The 18,181-nt window shown below is 51.8% G+C and overlaps 7 protein-coding genes across 7 annotated transcripts; 4 read left to right on the top strand and 3 right to left on the bottom strand.

Moving 5' to 3' along the window:
- The first annotated feature begins 1,000 nt into the window (after positions 1-1,000).
- On the top strand, positions 1,001-4,169 carry nip1 (translation initiation factor eIF3 core subunit c). Its single transcript, XM_025705922.1, has 2 exons — positions 1,001-1,477; positions 1,567-4,169. The coding sequence occupies exons 1-2, from the start codon at positions 1,141-1,143 to the stop codon at positions 3,822-3,824; spliced, it is 2,595 nt and encodes an 864-aa protein (XP_025566423.1). The 5' UTR covers positions 1,001-1,140; the 3' UTR covers positions 3,825-4,169.
- Positions 4,170-4,492: 323 nt separating this feature from the next.
- On the bottom strand, positions 4,493-5,348 carry BO88DRAFT_432484 (ESCRT-II subunit protein SNF8; the record flags this gene model as incomplete). The annotated part of the gene is made up of 2 exons (XM_025709363.1): positions 4,493-4,805; positions 4,873-5,348. 2 exons carry the CDS (start codon positions 5,346-5,348, stop codon positions 4,493-4,495), a joined length of 789 nt encoding a protein of 262 aa, XP_025566422.1.
- Positions 5,349-6,186: 838 nt separating this feature from the next.
- Positions 6,187-7,299, top strand: BO88DRAFT_411535 (60S ribosomal protein uL30; the record flags this gene model as incomplete). The annotated part of the gene is made up of 4 exons (XM_025708043.1): positions 6,187-6,224; positions 6,313-6,424; positions 6,618-6,784; positions 6,840-7,299. 4 exons carry the CDS (start codon positions 6,187-6,189, stop codon positions 7,297-7,299), a joined length of 777 nt encoding a protein of 258 aa, XP_025566421.1.
- Positions 7,300-8,142: 843 nt separating this feature from the next.
- BO88DRAFT_450023 (TDA10 family protein) lies at positions 8,143-9,383 on the bottom strand (the record flags this gene model as incomplete). The annotated part of the gene is made up of 5 exons (XM_025710540.1): positions 8,143-8,306; positions 8,370-8,485; positions 8,545-8,568; positions 8,626-9,143; positions 9,237-9,383. 5 exons carry the CDS (start codon positions 9,381-9,383, stop codon positions 8,143-8,145), a joined length of 969 nt encoding a protein of 322 aa, XP_025566420.1.
- An 865-nt stretch (positions 9,384-10,248) lies between these two features.
- On the top strand, positions 10,249-13,540 carry mfp (putative peroxisomal multifunctional beta-oxidation protein (MFP)). Its single transcript, XM_025705921.1, has 7 exons — positions 10,249-10,574; positions 10,653-10,880; positions 10,942-11,050; positions 11,100-11,189; positions 11,238-11,625; positions 11,681-12,089; positions 12,142-13,540. The coding sequence occupies exons 1-7, from the start codon at positions 10,419-10,421 to the stop codon at positions 13,465-13,467; spliced, it is 2,706 nt and encodes a 901-aa protein (XP_025566419.1). The 5' UTR covers positions 10,249-10,418; the 3' UTR covers positions 13,468-13,540.
- Positions 13,541-13,851: 311 nt separating this feature from the next.
- On the bottom strand, positions 13,852-14,882 carry BO88DRAFT_441232 (phosphotransferase family protein; the record flags this gene model as incomplete). The annotated part of the gene is made up of 4 exons (XM_025709857.1): positions 13,852-14,294; positions 14,368-14,446; positions 14,467-14,570; positions 14,600-14,882. 4 exons carry the CDS (start codon positions 14,880-14,882, stop codon positions 13,861-13,863), a joined length of 900 nt encoding a protein of 299 aa, XP_025566418.1. The 3' UTR covers positions 13,852-13,860.
- A 538-nt stretch (positions 14,883-15,420) lies between these two features.
- On the top strand, positions 15,421-18,102 carry BO88DRAFT_401762 (E3 ubiquitin-protein ligase). Its single transcript, XM_025705920.1, has one exon. The coding sequence runs from the start codon at positions 15,637-15,639 to the stop codon at positions 17,830-17,832; it is 2,196 nt and encodes a 731-aa protein (XP_025566417.1). The 5' UTR covers positions 15,421-15,636; the 3' UTR covers positions 17,833-18,102.
- The last annotated feature ends 79 nt before the right edge of the window (positions 18,103-18,181 follow it).

Raw genomic sequence — 18,181 nt, 5'->3', positions numbered from 1 at the left:
AGAGCTACATTCAAATGGCCTCCTTCCTGGTATTTGAGAGCCTGCTTGGTTTTTAGCTCATTACCATCAGCTTTCCTCGAGACCTGAATAGGTCCTTGGTACGTGTGAGTTCTGTCTCCATGAAAGTCCTGTGACAGCCGGTTTGCCTTGTTGTTAGGCATGGGACAGATAAAAGTCCCCTACGTGACAGGCAGCATAAGTTCCCAAGGGATATTTTCAACTTCAGACCTCCGCCGTGGCGGCGAACACGGATGGCCTGCTCGTCAAGCTACAGCAGCACGCTACGGTGGACAGGTGCTCCTTTACCTATAGTTGAGCGCTGCAGTGCTTCCCAATGTCCATCCTCATTTATTCCTTTTCCCCCGTCAATTCTCCTAGGTTCCTGTATGTGGCTGTTTTCGGCATAGCCAGGAGTACTCGGAAAGAGGTGATTTATGTTGATTCTTGAATTTTCAATTCCTTCTACCCAAATATTTGCACGGAGATCCCACCTGTTATGTGCTATGCAAGACATGTCCTTTCTGTTAGTTCCGTCCCTTTTTGCACGATTCAAAGAGCAACATGACTGTAACTTGGATAGTAAAATATGAGTTATGAGGCCCGGGTTTAGATGGGCTGGAAAAGCTAGGCTGCTTGCTCTTTCTCTCTTCCCCACGGGGGGGTGTGGGTGTGGTGTGGTAGTAGTAGATTGAATGCGACAAATCGAACACGGGAAGCGTGGTGGAACTCCAATAAGCCGGGGGAACGCTATAATTTCGTCTGGTCTCTGCGCCCGAATCTCCGCAATGTATGTAGACCGTGGATCTTGATCTGACAGGGTCCCATTAGTGAAAGTAAATAGAAACAGAATCCATTGAGATCTGGAGTTGAGAGGGGAAAAAGAACAAAGGCATCCGCGTCCCGGAGACTGGCCGCCTGCCTGTTGTGGTTAGGCGCCGCCTCGCTTAAATTTCGTGTGTGACTCGCGCCGCCCAACCTCTGCGGCTCGGAACCCTCACAACGGATTTTCCTGCCAGGCAAAAGAACCAGCCCGATCCGCCTTACCAACCTGCGTGTTATCCCCCCGGCGACGACTGAGACCGCCGTTCCTCGATTTCCGCGACTTTCCCGATCTCCAGCGTTTGAATAATATCCGCAAACATGTCGCGTTTCTTCTACGGTGGCGGTAGCGACAGCGAGTCCAGCTCCTCTGACGAGGAGGAGCTCTACAGTGATCGCGAGGAGGAGGAGCAGTCCGAGGAGGAGTCCAGCGAGGAAGAGTCTGAGGAGGAGGAGTCCTCGTCCGATGACGAGGATGCCGGCAAGACCGGTGCGAACCGTTTCATGAAGAATGTCTCCGAAAGCGAAGAGAGCGAAGATGAAGAACGAGTAACTATCGTCAAGAGTGCCAAGGACAAGCGGTTGGAGGAACTCGAAAACACCATCAAGTTGATCGAAAATGCCGAGAAGATCAGCGATTGGGCGGTCATCTCGACAGGTGCGTTTGGCCCTGATATCAGAGGATGGAATTGCGGAATCGGCAGCGGAGGGAAGGATGGGTTTTTGATACTAACATCCGTTTTCTAGAGTTCGACAAGCTGAACCGTCAAATCGTCAAGATTGTCCAGTCTGGCCCCACCCCCAAGATCTACGTCAAGACTGTTGCGGACCTGGAGGATTTCGTCAACGAGACCATCTCGAAGCAGAAGTCGAGCAACAAGAAGATGAACGCCAGCAACGCCAAGGGATTCAACGCCGTTAAGCAGCGTATCAAGAAGAACAACAAGGACTACGCCGTTCAGATCGACAAGTACAGGCAGAACAAGGATGGCTTCATGGAAGCCAAGGAGGAAGTGGCCCGTCCCGTCGCCGCTGCCCCTCGCCTGACCAAGATCGAGCGTATCGAAGCCCCTGTTCTTTCCACCGCCGGTGATGACGATGGATTCGCAACCGTCGGCCGTGGCGGCAAGACCCTCCAGTACACCCCCGAGAGCATCCTGAAGCACCTCCGTGTTATCGTCGAATCCCGCGGAAAGAAGAACACCGACCGTCTGGAGCAGATCCGCACGATGGAGAAGCTGTTGGAGGTTGCTCAGACCCCTTACCAGCGTATCCGCATCTACTTGACCATGATCTCCACCCGCTTCGATCTCACCTCTTCCTCCACCAGCAACTACATGGCCGTCGATCAGTGGAAGTTCGCCGAGCAGGAATTCGCTACCCTTCTGTCCGTTCTCGAGAACAACCGCACCTATGTCGTGACCGAGGGTGCTGAGGAGTGGGAGGATGATGAGAAGCAGCCCACCCCCGCCCCCGGCGAGGTCCTTCACATTCCCGGCAGCATCGTCTCGTATGTCGAGAGACTGGATGATGAGCTCACCCGTTCCCTGCAGCACATCGACCCCCACACTGCCGAGTACATCGACCGTCTGGGTGACGAGAAGCAGCTGTACGCCAACCTTGTCCGCACCCAGGCCTACGTCGAGGGTCTTACTCAGTCCGAGAAGAGCGACCCCCGCCAGGACAGCCTTAACCGCGTGGTCATGAGGAGATTGGAGCACATCTACTTCAAGCCTTCCCAGGTCGTCACGATCCTGGAGGAGGGTACCTGGAAGGTCCTTCCCTCCGAGCTGGACACCAACATCACTCCTCGTGGCAACACCGGCGATGTGACCAACCTTGTGCAGACCCTTTGCAGCTACCTGTTCAAGCACAGCGACGGTATCATCCGTGCTCGTGCCATGCTGTGCCAGATCTACTTCCTTGCTCTGCACGACCAGTACTACCGCTCTCGTGACCTGATGCTCATGTCCCACCTTACCGAGAACATTGCCAACTTCGACGTTTCCACCCAAATCCTCTTCAACCGCACCCTTGTTCAGATCGGTCTGTGTGCCTTCCGTGCTGGCCTGATCTACGAGGCCCAGAACACCCTCTCCGAGGTCTGCGGCAGTGGACGTCAGAAAGAGCTGTTGGCTCAGGGTATCATCCTCCAGCGCTACTCCACCGTCTCGCCTGAACAGGAGCGTCTGGAGCGTCAGCGTCAGCTGCCCTTCCACATGCACATCAACCTGGAGCTCCTCGAGTGCATCTACCTCACGTCGAGCATGTTCCTGGAGGTTCCTCTGATGGCTCAGACTTCTTCCTCCCCCGAGATGAAGCGTCGTGTCATCTCCAAGACCTTCCGTCGTATGCTGGACTACAACGAGCGCCAGGTCTTCACCGGTCCCGCTGAGAACACCCGTGACGGTGTTATCATGAGTGCCAAGTTCCTCGCCGCCGGTGACTGGAAGAAGGCCGCTGAGATGCTCAACTCGATCAAGATCTGGGATCTGATGCCCCAGCCCGACAAGGTCAAGGAGATGCTGTCCCAGCAGATCCAGGAGGAGGGTCTCCGCACCTACCTCTTCACCTACGCCCCCTTCTACGACAGCCTCTCCATCTCCACCCTGTCTACCATGTTCGAGCTCCCCGAGAAGAAGATTGCCGCTATCATCAGCCGTATGATCTCTCACGAGGAACTGGCCGCTGCTCTCGACCAGGTCAACGACGCCATTGTCTTCCGCAAGGGTGTTGAGCTGTCGCGTCTCCAGTCCCAGATCGTTACCCTCGCCGACAAGTCGATGAACCTTCTGGAGTCCAACGAGAAGACTCTCGAGCAGCGTACGCAAGGCATGGCCAACGCCTTCCAGCGCGATCAGGGCGCCGGCGCCCGTGGTGGCCGTGGTCCTCGAGGTGGTGGCCAAGCCCGTGGTGGTCCCAGATTCCCTGGTGGCCAACAAGGTCGTCGGCCTGGTGGACAGCAGTTTGGCGGTGGTGCATTGGGCGGAGCGATCAAGGCATAAAAATGATTTCTAATGGCATTGATTTCTTTTTTCATGGTTCTAATGCTCCCTTTTCTTGGAATTTAAACTGCGTATGATTCCATGTGTGCTCTTACCCATCATGGTTCCTTTTTTTCTTCAACTTTTTTTTCCGTTGGGCCACTCTAGCCCTTTTTCTACTTAGAGTTCTCCTACTGTCATGCATACCGTATTTTTACTCTCCGCAGATGAATATCACGTTTGGAATGAACGATGGACATACAGAGCCTGAAAAGTCTAGATTTTGTATCAAAGGTTGAAAATCAATGCACGCTAACGCTTTAATCAAATGTACAAGTCGTAGATGCTGTGAAATCAAGCATTCCTTGGTAGATCAAAGATAAAGTAGGGTGGCCGCTTCAGTACCCTCGTATAGTCCACCAGTCAGGATTCTCAACAGGCTTGGGCATGATATATATGACATGTCGGGGACGATTCCTTAGCAGCCTCAGAAGCCTCAGAATAAGGCCACTTCGTTTTGAAATTTTGCATGCCCCTTCCATTTCTAGTATATCGCCAGTCAAGAGCAACGATTAGTATATATCTCCATGCATCCAGTACCTGCTGGACACTTGCACCAGCCCCAAAGCCCAAGATTGTCACTGAATATATCATGATATCAAAGAGCAGTAGCCTTCGACAAAGCATGCTCACCCACTGTCATCTAGCAAGTTTTGAGGTGACCAATACTCATTTTCCTCCGCCTGAGCATCGAGCCAGACAAGGCCATCCGCCAGTAGATCATCAATGACAGTCTGTGCTCGAGCCTTCTCCCAATTCAAATTCGCTTGGAGCATAGAGATGCTTACGTAGCCAAGAACCTGGATAGCCTCGAGGACTGTAGCCTGATCTGTGTTTAGCTCTTTGGGAATCGATCGAATATATTGCTTGCTGCCGACATGTACAATCGAGAATCCAGATCCCAGCGGTTCCAGACTCTTGACAGCTCGGAGAACATCGTCACTGCATATCGCATGTCAGCTACCGTGTTACTCGTTATGGGTAGAGCAAAGGGTGAGTGAGTACGTACTCTGTAACCTCCAGTCCACTACCAATAGCCTTGCCCTTGCCTACTCGTTTCCGACACTCCTCAACACCTATTAACCCGCCGTTCTCGCTTCGCGTAGCGCGACAAAGTTCCACCACTCTGACAGCGACCTCAAAGTAGAAGTCGTTCATGTCCCCGCCCATAATCTGCGTCCAGAAGCTGCCAATCTCCCCTAACCCTTTGCGCGCATTCTTTCCTTTGACATTGCTGGCTGCGAGGGGATCAACTCCTATAGCATTACACATGCGGGCAAACTCCGCTCGGAATGTCGGGTTCGACTTGATCGTGGAGCTGTGTTCCAGCGCGAAGGTGTGGAGTAATGACTGGAATACGGACAGTTGCGTCTGTAGAGAGGAGAGATGCGAGGAGCGTAGATTGGCGCCATGATTTGCGAATGACTGGCTGGCTTGAGTGCGATTGGCAAAGGCACCAAGTCCGACTCCGCGACGAGTAGCCATGGCGATCAGCTGTCTGCTCTTGAGGAGTGTTCAATTATCGGAGCGCGTGGGGTAACCATGAGAGCGCTAGATAGATGCGGTCATACTGCCACTGGCTGTTATCAGTAATGGTCAGCTGACCAGTGGATACCCTGATTGCGATAAGGGCTTGAAGAATCCCAAAAGGAAGAAATGGGCCGGCCAGTGTGACTAGCCGTATGCGGCTTAGCGGGGGTATCCACCCACACAACCCATTTTTCTCGATTCGCAGCGGCTTTTTTCTTCCTTTTGATCTTCTTCCAGTACGACAGCCTTCGCCAATCGCCCAACTCGCGAACTCTACGGACCGTCACAATGGCCTCCACTGCTACGTGAGACTCCCTTTGAGATTCCCCTGCGGCTGATCGCTCGAGGTGCTTGTGAGGGTTACAGATATAGTCGTCCTTTCTCGCTGGAGATGCTGCGACCTGAAAACGGTTGCTGAGCACCAGCTCGATTTTTCCCGCGACCGAGCCTCGCCCCTGAATCGCCTAAGACTTCGTTAGGAATTTGAGGATTGGGTGTCGGCACGGTCTGGGGTATTGAGGTTGAAGGCACTGTGAACCTTCTCCTTGAAAACAATTGTTGTGAGCTATCGTCTTGTACCATTGCGCCGTGATAGGGCATGGTATGGGCGAAAAGCGTCAACACCACTTCCCGAGCGTTATGCTTGGGGTTTTGTCGGATGAGGATCATCATACTTGGTCGCAGACGCCGCTGGCTTGCGAAAGTTGCTGCTGAAAATGCGTGACTAGTAGTGAGCTGGACCGCGCGGGCTAGACAAGTTGAGAAAAATTTTTTTCTCTACCTCACCGATTAAATGGATGTCGTCGAGTGCTTTTTTATCCTATGCCTTCAGTATGAGAATGTGGCACTATAGCTGCAATTCTTACGCTCGGCGAAAGTCTGTGTAATCACTGCGGACAGACTGTACTGACCTTAACAGCACTGTCCCCACCAAGGAGCAGGTTCTCGTCCCCGAGACCCTCCTGAAGAAGCGCAAGAGCCAGGAGCAGGCTCGCGCTGTCGCCCGTGAGGAGGCCGAGAAGAAGAAGGCCGTAAGTCTATACCATTTTTTTTTCTATTCCCTTTCCCTCTTCCTTCTATAGTGATGACAACAACCACTACGCGACTAGACTACGGTCGATGCTGTCGCTTCGTTAACCATCTTTCGGGGCTGAAAAATGAAGCTTCAAATGATTTTATTTCACGAGTCATTTGTCAAGACCATCTGCTAACAGATGAATCCAGGCCAACAAGGAGAAGCGCGCCGTCATCTTCAAGCGTGCCGAGTCCTACGTCAAGGAGTACCGCGATGCTGAGCGCGAGAAGATCCGCCTTGCCCGCGTTGCTCGCAAGGAGGGTAACTTCTACGTTGCTGACGAGCCCAAGCTTGTCTTCGTTATCCGTATCAAGGGGTAAGTCAATCCATCATGACTATGTCACCATCACACGATATTAACAGTTCTATAGTATCAACAAGATCCCTCCCCAGCCCCGCAAGATCCTCCAGCTGCTCCGTCTGCTCCAGATCAACAACGGTACCTTCGTCCGTCTTACCAAGGCTACCCAGGAGATGTTGACCATCATCAACCCCTACATTGCCTACGGTTACCCCAACCTCAAGTCCGTCCGTGAGCTCGTCTACAAGCGCGGTTACGGAAAGGTCGACAAGCAGCGTGTTCCCCTCACTGACAACCAGATCATTGAGGAGAACCTCGGCAAGTACGGCATTGTCTGCATGGAGGATCTGATCCACGAGATCTACACCGTTGGCCCCAACTTCAAGCAGGCCAACAACTTCCTGTGGCCCTTCAAGCTCTCCAACCCCACTGGTGGCTTCCACACCCGCAAGTTCAAGCACTTCATCGAGGGTGGTGACTACGGTAACCGTGAGGAGAACATCAACGGCCTCATCCGCCAGATGAACTAGATTCATCATCATCGGTGATGGGCTTGTCCGTACCGGGTTGTTATGAGCTCCGAAATTTCCTAGTTAGCGGGTACTGGTCTAAAATCTGGGTTACAAAAATTTAAAAGCTTCGTACAACCTGACTTGGTTCCTTTGTAATTGAGATGTAGTTCACTGTAAAAGATCTAGAAGGCGTTGTACACAGTACAGAGACAACCGCTGCTATCTTCGTGGGAGCTGGAAAGCAAACAACTGCCACTCCCGACCGCCTCATTGACCGCTAAAAACGGCAGAATCCTTTCGACCTCGCAGAGAAAACTGCGGATATAGGCGGCTATCAGCGGATAAATATTTTGTACAGCCCCGGAAAAGTGAGCCGGGATTCTGTATACTTTTATACCGCCTTTGAGTCGGGTGGCAGAAAATGGGCGCCAGTCAGTAAGTGACAATAATGTAGGATGTTGTCGGGTTGGAGTTGGATATTTGATTGGATTACTTGTTATTCTCTGGTGATTTGAGTATGTAGTGGTTGTGGCTTTGCTATAATGTTCTACAGATGGGTGAGGAGTATAATACTTGTGTGATGGTGTGTTGCTAGTACTAGTACTACTACTAGTATATATTGATTGCACCGATACTATTACTAGGAATAGTCACATGGCTTCCATTATAGCGTATACATTTAGCATAGTATCCTTTCTTTATTTATGATCTATTGCCTCAAGTTGGTTGAAGTCTCTTTATATTAGGATTTTCAAAGAAGAAAGAATAGTAGATTGAAGAAGGTCTATCTTTATCTTTATATATATACACCTCAACCTCTGCCCTTCAGTCTTCAAGGACGAGGTAATAACCCGCCAGCACCTATATGTTGATAACCTCCTGCACTCTTCTATTCTTATCCACAACCAATCGTAGCTGTCTCCCCTCCCAGCCCGTTGGCGGAGCAGATGCCGTAGTAGCATGAGGGACTGGCTTGAATGTACCCTCCCGGAGAGTTTCAGTGAAGAGTTCATAGGAGGGATAATCTGTATCTTCAGTTAGAATTTCTCCATCTGGATAAATATTGGCTAGCACAAAGTGATACTCACAGCCATCAACAAATTTCGTGACTTGTTCCTCCGTCATACCGGTTCCCTTTGCAGCACGGAGGGTCCTCTCTTGCTCCTGTCGCCAGTCATAGACAAAATGGAGGTCTTGCGCATCGCTGCATTATCAATTAGCATCTCGAGATAAAACGTTAGGAAGCTGGCATGAGCCACTCACATATGAATCAGCGCATCCAACTGACTGCAATCATCACCATCATTAGCTGCCAAACTCTCAACAGAGACAGACAAAACTTACTCAGTAATCACATCATACCCCCTCAACGCCTCATTAACCGTCTTGACATCCTCAAACTCCACATGTCCCAATCTCCCCTTATACTCACCCTGACCAGCAGCAGCGGCTTCCTTCAGTCTAACCGCATCCTCCCACTTCCGCCTAAGCACCTCCTCATCCCACGCACGAAAGCCAACACACCACCCCTCAAAAATCACCACCTTCACCTTCTCCTCACCCTCCTTATTCACCACCTCCCACTGCGACGGAGGCACGCGATCGCCCTGTCCCGAAAACGCCGACTTATCGTACGCCGGGACCGCGGTGCGCTGGCCCGCGCGCAACGCCGAGAACACTTCCTTCGCTAGCGTCAGGTCATGGGTGCCGGGTTGTCCGCGGTGCTGGAGGAGCGGATTTGAGGGGTGCGAGGCGGCGAGGTGCTCTTGTTGCGAGTGCGTGAGGTATAGGTCGTCGAGGGAGAGGGTTACCACGTTGAGGGAGTAGGGTGGGGAGCGGAGGGTGGATTGGAGGGTTGAGACCTATTTGCTCCCATTGGATTGATTATTAGTGAACTGATTGGTTTCGGAGAGAGTAATAGAGCGTAATTATTATTGGGAGGAAGGAGGTCATACCAGGACTGTTTTACCGGCCCCTTGCACGCCATTTAGACCGAGGAAGAAAGGCGGGGTGTTGGTGGGATGGCGGGCTTGGTGGGCTTGGAGTCGTTCGAGGAGGAAGGGGATGCAGTGTTGGGATTTGTCATCGATTATTTCGGGCATTGTGGGAGATTGTAGTATCTTATTTGGTGCTTTTATGGGAGAATGAGATAGTAGTAATAGATTTGTTTTATGTGTAGGTAGTATATTCTGGTGGCTACAATGATATATACTGCTAATGTAGACTAAGCTTCGGAGGTGATCCGAGCGGGTGATTCTGCGGAGGACAAATGTATTGCCTGAAGGATTGGCCGGCATCATCTCTATGGGCATACTGCACCACTTGTAGTCCATAGGAAGTTGCTGTATGCCTCATGAATAGTATCCGGCATGCAAGGATATTATTGACTTTGAGATTAATGTGAAATAGATAAAGGGAGTAGCAGCACGTGGCATGACGTTGGCTGAGAATCACATGTCTGAGTCAGCAGGAAGTTGATGATGTTGGTGGTGGCAGACATGATCAGAGCTGTCGATCTAGGTCATTCTTTTATAGTTAGTTCCTTTTTAGACTGAACAAGTCTAGTTGGATCGTATGAAGAATATCATGTTGATAGTCCGTAGGATAGTCACATATGGGTAGATAAAGAAAGGTGGCAGTCAACATAACCGGGATAATAGTTTCGGAGTATCTTGGCAACCGGGTGGAAGTTGAGGAAAAGTGAAAGGAAGAAGAAACTAAATTTGTAGAATGGATAACCATGGGAGAAACTCCTTGCTTCAATTATTCGTAGTTAGTTAGTGTGTACTAATCATGCTGTAGAATGATTATCGTGGAAGGGGACATCGGCATGTGAAGGCAGCATCATCTGCCACCCCCGATCGGTTTAGCGCCAAACGACCAAACCTCCGAGCTTCACCTGCAAAAGATGCCGAGGTTCCCTGGTCCAGCTTGCCGAGCATTGCGACCGTCCTCTTCCCCCGGATTCTTCAACTCTTCCCTCCCCCAGACCAAGTCCCCTTAAGCTTCTCCTCTCTCTTCAACTAACTTTCATATAATACCCCGTCTCTTCTCCTCATTTCGCATTTCTGTCCTCTCCCTCTAATCTCTCCATCTCTCCACCTCCCCTCCTCTCCTCCTCACATTGATTATTCAACATGTCTGAGCTGCGCTTCGACAACCAGACCGTGGTTGTCACCGGTGCTGGTGGTGGCCTGGGTAAGGCATATGCCCTCTTCTTTGCCTCAAGAGGTGCAAACGTCGTTGTCAACGACCTGGGTGGCTCTCATTCTGGTGAGGGCAAGTCGGCCAAGGTAGGTTGTGTCTATGATTACACAGACTCTTCTCCAACGCCCTTGGTTGAACCCGCTGATTCCGAGTGTCTCTCCTAGGCTGCCGATGTGGTTGTCGATGAAATCAGAGCTGCTGGCGGCAAGGCGGTAGCAAACTACGACAGTGTCGAGAACGGCGAAGCCATCATTGAAACCGCCATCAAGAACTTTGGCCGCATCGATGTCCTTCTCAACAACGCCGGTATCCTCCGGGATATCAGTTTCAAGAACATGAAAGACCAGGACTGGGACCTTATCTACAGAGTGCACACATACGGCGCATACAAGGTAGGCAGGATGCGTTCGCCTCGGCCTTCACGTGGTTGCTGACGCGAGGCTTCGTCTACAGTGCGCAAGAGCCGCATGGCCTCACTTCCGGAAACAAAAGTATGGCCGCATTATCAACACTGCTTCTTCGGCTGGTCTGTTCGGTAGCTTCGGCCAGGCAAACTACTCTGGTAAGTTTGGGTATGTTCGGAGTTTAGGAGCTGCTGCTGACCATATTAGCTGCCAAACTCGGACAGGTCGGCTTCACCGAGACGCTGGCGAAGGAAGGTGCCAAGTACAACATCATTGCGAACGTTATCGCGCCAATTGGTACGTTGATTCGGTTTCTTTGGAAATGCAGTGGCTAATTTGAAACAGCTGCTAGCCGTATGACGGCCACGGTCATGCCCCCTGAGGTCCTGGAGAACCTCAAGCCCGACTGGGTTGTCCCGTTGGTGGCTGCTTTGGTCCACTCATCCAACACTACTGAGACTGGTGGAATCTACGAAGTCGGTGGTGGACACGTCGCCAAGCTGCGCTGGGAACGTGCCAAGGGTGCTCTTCTGAAGACCGATGCTTCTTTGACCCCCGGTGCTATCGCTCGGAAGTGGAACGATGTCAACGACTTCTCCAAGCCGGACTACCCCACCGGACCTGCTGACTTTATGGGTCTCTTGGAGGATGGCTTGAAGTTGCCCAGCGCCCAAGCGGGTGAGGAGCCCAACTTCAAGGGCAAGGTTGCTCTGGTCACTGGTGGTGGCAACGGGTATGTAATACCGCAGATAAATGATAGCGATCTATCGGTTCTAACGTCCTCATAGTCTTGGTCGTGCCTACTGTCTGCTCTTTGCCAAATATGGCGCTGCCGTCGTTGTGAACGATCTCGTCGACCCCGAGCCCGTTGTCCAGGAGATCAAGAAGATGGGCGGCCAGGCTGTTGGAAACAAGGCATCTTGCGAGGATGGCGAGAACGTCGTCAAGACCGCCATCGATACCTTTGGCCGTATTGATATCCTGATCAACAACGCTGGTATCTTGCGTGACAAGGCTTTCACCAACATGAACGACGACCTGTGGGACCCTGTCCTCAATGTCCACCTGCGCGGCACCTACAAGGTGACCAAGGCTGCCTGGCCTTACATGCTCAAGCAGAAGTATGGTCGCATTGTCAACACGGCCAGCACCAGCGGTATCTACGGAAACTTTGGACAGGCCAACTATGCCGCCGCGGTATGTTACTGCCAATGCTGATTTTCTTAGCGTCTTTCACTAATTGTCTTAGAAACTCGGAATTCTTGGTTTCTCCCGCACTCTTGCTCTTGAGGGTGCTAAGTACAACATCAAGGTCAACACCATTGCCCCCAATGCCGGTACCAACATGACCCGTACCATCATGCCCGAGGAGATGGTCCAGGCGTTCAAGCCTGACTACGTTGCTCCCTTGGTGGCTCTTCTGTGCTCGGACATCGTGCCTGAGCCCAGCACCAAGGGTCTGTACGAGTGTGGCAGCGGCTGGTTCGGCCGCACTCGCTGGCAGCGTACCGGCGGTCACGGATTCCCCGTTGACGTTAAGCTTACCCCTGAGGAGGTGCTCAAGCACTGGCAGAAGATCACCAACTTCGACGATGGCCGTGCGGACCACCCTGAGGATGGCCAGGCCGGTTCGGAGAAGATCATGGCCAACATGAGCAACCGCAGCGGCGGTGACTCGGAGGGCGGCAACAACATCCTGCAGGCCATCGAGAAGGCCAAGCAGGCCACCACTGACGGAACATCCTTCGACTACGAGGACCGGGATGTCATCCTCTACAACCTCAGTGTCGGCGCTAAGCGCACCGACCTTCCCTTGGTGTACGAGAACAACGAGCACTTCCAGGCTCTGCCCACATACGGTGTGATCCCTTGGTTCAACACCGCCAACCCCTGGAACATGGATGATATTGTCGCCAACTTCTCCCCCATGATGTTGCTGCATGGCGAACAGTACATGGAGGTCCGCAAGTTCCCCATTCCCACCGCCGCCAAGACCTTGACCTACCCCAAGCTCATCGACGTCGTGGACAAGGGCAACGCCGCCCTCGTCGTCTCCGGTTACACCACCAAGGACGCGAAGACCGGCGAGGATCTCTTCTACAACGAGTCGACCGTCTTCATCCGTGGCAGTGGCGGCTTCGGCGGATCGCCCAAGCCCACTGCCCCCCGCCCCAAGGCCGCCGTGGCGCCCTACAAGGCTCCTCAGCGCAAGCCCGATGCGGTTGTCGAGGAAAAGACCTCTGAAGACCAGGCCGCTCTCTACCGTCTCAACGGTGACCGCAACCCTCTGCACATCGACCCCGAGTTCAGCAAGGTCGGTGGCTTCAAGACCCCTATCCTGCACGGTCTCTGCTCTCTGGGTGTCTCTGGCAAGCATGTGTTCAGCACATACGGTGCCTTCAAGAACCTTAAGGTCCGCTTCTCTGGTGTGGTGCTGCCCGGTCAGACCCTCCGCACGGAGATGTGGAAGGAGGGCAATGTGGTCATCTTCCAGACGACGGTGGTAGACACCGGCAAGCCTGCCATCACGGGGGCTGGAGCCGAGCTGTTGGAGGGTGCCAAGGCCAAGTTGTAAAACAGGGAAGTGGTGTGATTTATCAGACTGTATGTACATAATGTCATGAATTGATTTTCTGTTCAAAAACCAGTAATACATTGAGTGACCGTATGGTACATGTACAAATCGTAGTAGATGTCAAGAACACGCCATGTAAACGTATCCTCACCTACGTCGAAAGTCTTAGCACATTACCCAATTGTAAGCATCGTCGTATCTAAGTCACTGATCTGTGTTGCTACAAGCAGCCCTAGGAACCCTACATGAGCCTCAGGCAGCCTCGGAGTAGGGGCACCTTATCCAGTCAATAGCTTGTTGGTGATAGATACAGATAAGTAGTCTGTCTGTCCATTCATTGCTATCAACTTAGCTCGATTTACTGATCTATATGCATCAAGTGAAATCAAATACTCAAGGTCCCAAAGCGGCTATATACCACCACCATGAATCCACCGTAGTGTCAAAGCCATCCAAAAACATGGGAAGATAGACAGATGCCCATTCTTCACCGCTCCAAGCTGACATTTGCGCTTTGCGCACTTCCCAGTATGCAGGCAGCCAGCCGGATTGCTCCCAGTCGATGATTGCTAGTACATGGTGTGGAGGAGAGGATGTGATGATGATGTTACTGCGATGGAGATCGCCATGGGTGAATTTTATGGCACAGTGGTCTGGAAGACCATAGCGATATGGTTCTATAGGTACAGAGTATGGATCTGACATCCGTCGCCGGGGAAGGAATGTGAACCAGTCGTGGAATTGGCGGACGGTGGGGAATGGGCCTGCTTCGTGCAGGTGGTTGATGCTGAAGGTTCTATCGTAGATGGGGTTTTGTGCGATGTTTCCTGTGAAGAGCATGGTTAGATAACGGTGATATTAGTATTTCATAGGATAGATGGAATCAATGTATGTATGTACCGACGAATGTATCCTCCGGGTCCTGTTCGAGCTGACGGAGTCGATCGCAGATTATTCTCAGCTCATGACAGATGCCTGTCTTATCTTCTCTGCCATAACATCCCATGCTTGCTCCAAAGTCTTTCCCTTTATATACTTCATGTAGATGTATATCACCTCTCCTTCTGTGCGCCATCCATATACCTCGGGGACGGGGACTTGGCCTTTGAGAAATCGGCAAGAGCATATAGACAGTAAGCTTCGGATATTTTGAGAGACATTCCCCACTTCACAAGCAGATTCAATACTTCAAATAGGACAGGCGGTGGTCTAGTATGAAATGAGTCGGTGGAATAGTCTTTCCGTCGATCTGGATTTATTCCAGCGAGATGCTGGGCTTTGGCTTGTGCTCGCACTTCTTCCGGGGAAGGTAATTGTTCCCATCTTGTGAAGAAAGATGATTCTTTAACATTATAGTTGGAAAGGTCGGGGATCATGGATGGTGTGAGTTGCACGCTCTTGTTTTCACGTGTCATTGTGTGTGATGGGGTAACTGGTGTGGTTGGAAGCTGTTGTGGTGGGTTTAATTATTTTGATTCTATGGACTACGGGATGATAGGCTGGATCAGGCACCAGTAGATGCTTATGCCAGGCATCCATTTTGGAACAACGAAACTGGACGAAATGTGTGCATATTTCGAATGATAAGGGTGATTTCATTCCTTTTCGACCCTTGCATAGTATTCGAGAGATGCCATCCAAATAGTACACGCCAATCAAGTATCTTCTAGAGACCCCTAGTCAAGCCTGTGGAAAATTATGCCTTTGTTGGGCCAACAATTATCTTACCAGGCGGAAATCAGCCTCAAGCTGTCAGATCAGGAGCGGGGAATTAGGATGCAGCATAGCCTCATCATTATGCTATCAATACATTGTTGTACATATTTAGTTGAAGTATATTCGTAGAAGTGATTGGGTGGAGCATTGTACCTGTCCCGTGATTGGATCATTTGGAGTAAAGTCACGGAAGTCAACTCCTCCCGATTGATTCATTCCATCATTCCGCTTCCCATCATCTTCTCATCTTCCCATCCAACTGATCACCCCATCATCTTTCCCTCCCCCCACGTCCCATCCCACGCCATCTTCTTCCATCTCTCTGGCTTCCCGACACTAAGCTGGAATTAACTTCGCCCGCCAGATACCCTTCCTTCTGGCCAGACGCCTTCCCGTCTACCCTCCGACGATCATGTAGCAAGCTCGGTCTTGCGCCCCTCCGTCAGTGCAACGATGGTGCTCTCCCTATCTGTCCCTAGCTTCTCCAGGCCCACCACCTCCTCCGCGCTTCGCGCCAGCGACAGCAGCAACTCTACAACCATCAGCGAGGCTCTCCGCAATAATCCTTTCGGCATCACCTCCCGATCTCGCTCCCTCGCCGCCTCGAATACCACCTCCGAGGAACAGAAACGAGAACAGGAGGAGCTAAACCAGGCTTTGCAGACCCTCGCTCGAATCTTTCCCGATATTCGCATCGAAGTCTTTCGAGAGCTCCTGGTCCGATTCGATGGGCAGAGCCGTCTCCATGTTTGCGTCGAGCAGTTACTACGTCACAAAGAGGCGTGGGTAGCCGGGCGGTGGAACGTGCCAGCTGGGACTGGGGGAACGGAAGAAGATGGCAAAGATGATCTACAACAACAACATACCGGACATGAGCATGCAGTCCCGCCTGATGAGCTATTCCGGACAAACGAATATAAAGCTGCCGTGAAGGCGGCTCTCACGAAGGAGTTTAATGGTCTGAGCAAGAGTACGGTGGAGGCAGTGCTGGCAGAAGTGAATTTTTCTTATCTGCGAGCCCGTCCAACTCTGCAAGATCTTTCCCGGAGAACTTGGCGTGCGACCTTCAACAGCATTCTCCCTTCGTTCAAGCGCGGTAAAGATAAGAACGAGCATCCACTCATCGTGTGGCAGCGTCAGCCAGATGGTGACATGATCCCGCGGCTGAAAAAGACGGAGTGCCCGGAGTTGGACCGGGAGCTGTATTGGGCCTTGCTGGCACCCCTACTTCGAACCAGGCGGGAGGAGAGACTTGATAGAGACCAGAAGTTGGGGGAGGAGCTGAATGAGACAGAAGCCAAGGAGGCTGATGCTGTTTATGAGTGCGAGTGCTGTTTGGACGATGTGACCTTTGAGCAAATATCAACATGCTCGGACAATACGCACATTATTTGCTATGGCTGCATCCGGCGAACCATCCACGAGGCTCTGTTCGGTCAAGGCTGGGGTAAATCGGTCGACGTGGAAAAGTCAACGTTGAAATGTTTGGCGCCGTTCGATCACGACAGTTGCCCCGGGACCTTGGACCCAGCGATCGTCAAGCAGGCTATTTTGCTTGACAAGGCCGGACTTGAGACCTTTACGAAATTTGAGACGCGCCTGTCCTCCGAGGTTCTGCTCAAGTCCCAGCTGAAGCTCATTCGGTGTCCGTTTTGCTCGTACGCTGAAGTTGATCCGGTTTACCACCCGTCTGCTCACGGCCTTGTTTGGCGCTTTCGTCGCGACGGGTTCCTCTCTACGCTTCTGATTACCATCTTCTTACTCGACTTGATACCCATACTTATCATTCCTCTAGCGATTCTTTATTTTGTCAACTCTTCTGCTGTATTCATCATCTTCCAGAACGCTCTCCTCAACCTCTGTCTCAAAAACCGACCCAAGAAATTCACCTGTGCGCACCCCGCATGCCGACGCGTCAGCTGCATCACCTGCCAGAAACCATGGCGTGACCCTCACGTGTGCCACGAACCGCTTCTCCTCGACCTCCGGGCCACCGTCGAGGCTGCTCGCACTGCAGCTGTCAAGCGCACCTGTCCGCGCTGCGGCCTCTCATTCGTCAAGTCCTCCGGCTGCAACAAACTGACCTGCGTCTGCGGCTATTCCATGTGCTACCTCTGCCGTAAGGCTCTTGGTTCTCCGATCAAGTCCGCAAACCGACTAGGACGACTTCGACCACGCCGTCGCGCCAACCTCGTTGAGAATGTCGACCCTGCAGCCGGACTAGACGCCATGAACGACGAACAAGAAGCCGGAAACGACGACGAATTCGAAGAAATGGAAGGCTATAAGCACTTCTGCGAGCACTTCCGCATTGATCCCGGCTCACGCTGCACAGAATGCAACAAATGCGAGCTCTACCAAGACGAAGACGAAGAAGCCGTGGCGCGTCGTGCCGGCGAGAAAGCCGAACGCGAATGGCACGCTCGTCAAGGAACCACCGGTGTGGGCATTGGGACTCTTCGCGTGAACAACGATTTCTCCAAAGCGGAGGGTAAACGCCGCGGCAATGGTGGGTTGATTCTTCATCATCACGGCAAGGGCATGAGTTACTGGCTGGATGAGGTGTGGCGGGATGGCCGATGGCGGATAGAGGGACAGATGTTGGTAGACTGGGTTGTGGAACGAGTCCTAGTGATTGATGAATTTTAATCCCCTTCTGTTTTCTTCTGTGTTAGGCGTCTCGGGGTGTTTCGGGCATTGTTGATTCAGCTGGTCTAAAAGAATCATACAGCAAATTGAACGATTGAACGATTGATTGATTGTTGGTTAAATTGATGTTGCTGCAGCATAGCTAGCTAGATTGATTGGATTGGACTGGCTTGATGATGATGACATGATCAACGACCTGCTTTCAACTTTTCCGGGTGTTACACTACTACTGCTACTACTTTTTAAATGAATGGCTTTCCAAGAATGACTTTTCACTTCACTATTGTCTATATGATTTGGTATTTCTCTACTAAACCCACCAGCACGAGAAATTACCCCGACCACGCAC

The sequence above is a fragment of the Aspergillus vadensis genome (assembly GCF_003184925.1).
Source record: "Aspergillus vadensis CBS 113365 unplaced genomic scaffold BO88scaffold_3, whole genome shotgun sequence".
In the NCBI taxonomy this organism is placed as follows: domain Eukaryota; kingdom Fungi; phylum Ascomycota; class Eurotiomycetes; order Eurotiales; family Aspergillaceae; genus Aspergillus; species Aspergillus vadensis.
Note: the sequence above shows the minus strand (reverse complement) of the source record. Positions and strands in the feature narration are given on the sequence as shown.

Bases quoted from the DNA above. Each gene is read 5' to 3' on its own strand.
- nip1 (XM_025705922.1), top strand. From the start codon at position 1,141: ATGTCGCGTTTCTTCTACGGTGGCGGTAGCGACAGCGAGTCCAGCTCC. The intron at 1,478-1,566 runs GTGCGTTTGGCC...TCCGTTTTCTAG, and splicing joins TTGGGCGGTCATCTCGACAG to AGTTCGACAAGCTGAACCGT.
- mfp (XM_025705921.1), top strand. From the start codon at position 10,419: ATGTCTGAGCTGCGCTTCGACAACCAGACCGTGGTTGTCACCGGTGCT. The intron at 10,575-10,652 runs GTAGGTTGTGTC...TGTCTCTCCTAG, and splicing joins GTGAGGGCAAGTCGGCCAAG to GCTGCCGATGTGGTTGTCGA. The intron at 11,626-11,680 runs GTATGTAATACC...ACGTCCTCATAG, and splicing joins GTCACTGGTGGTGGCAACGG to TCTTGGTCGTGCCTACTGTC.
- BO88DRAFT_401762 (XM_025705920.1), top strand. From the start codon at position 15,637: ATGGTGCTCTCCCTATCTGTCCCTAGCTTCTCCAGGCCCACCACCTCC.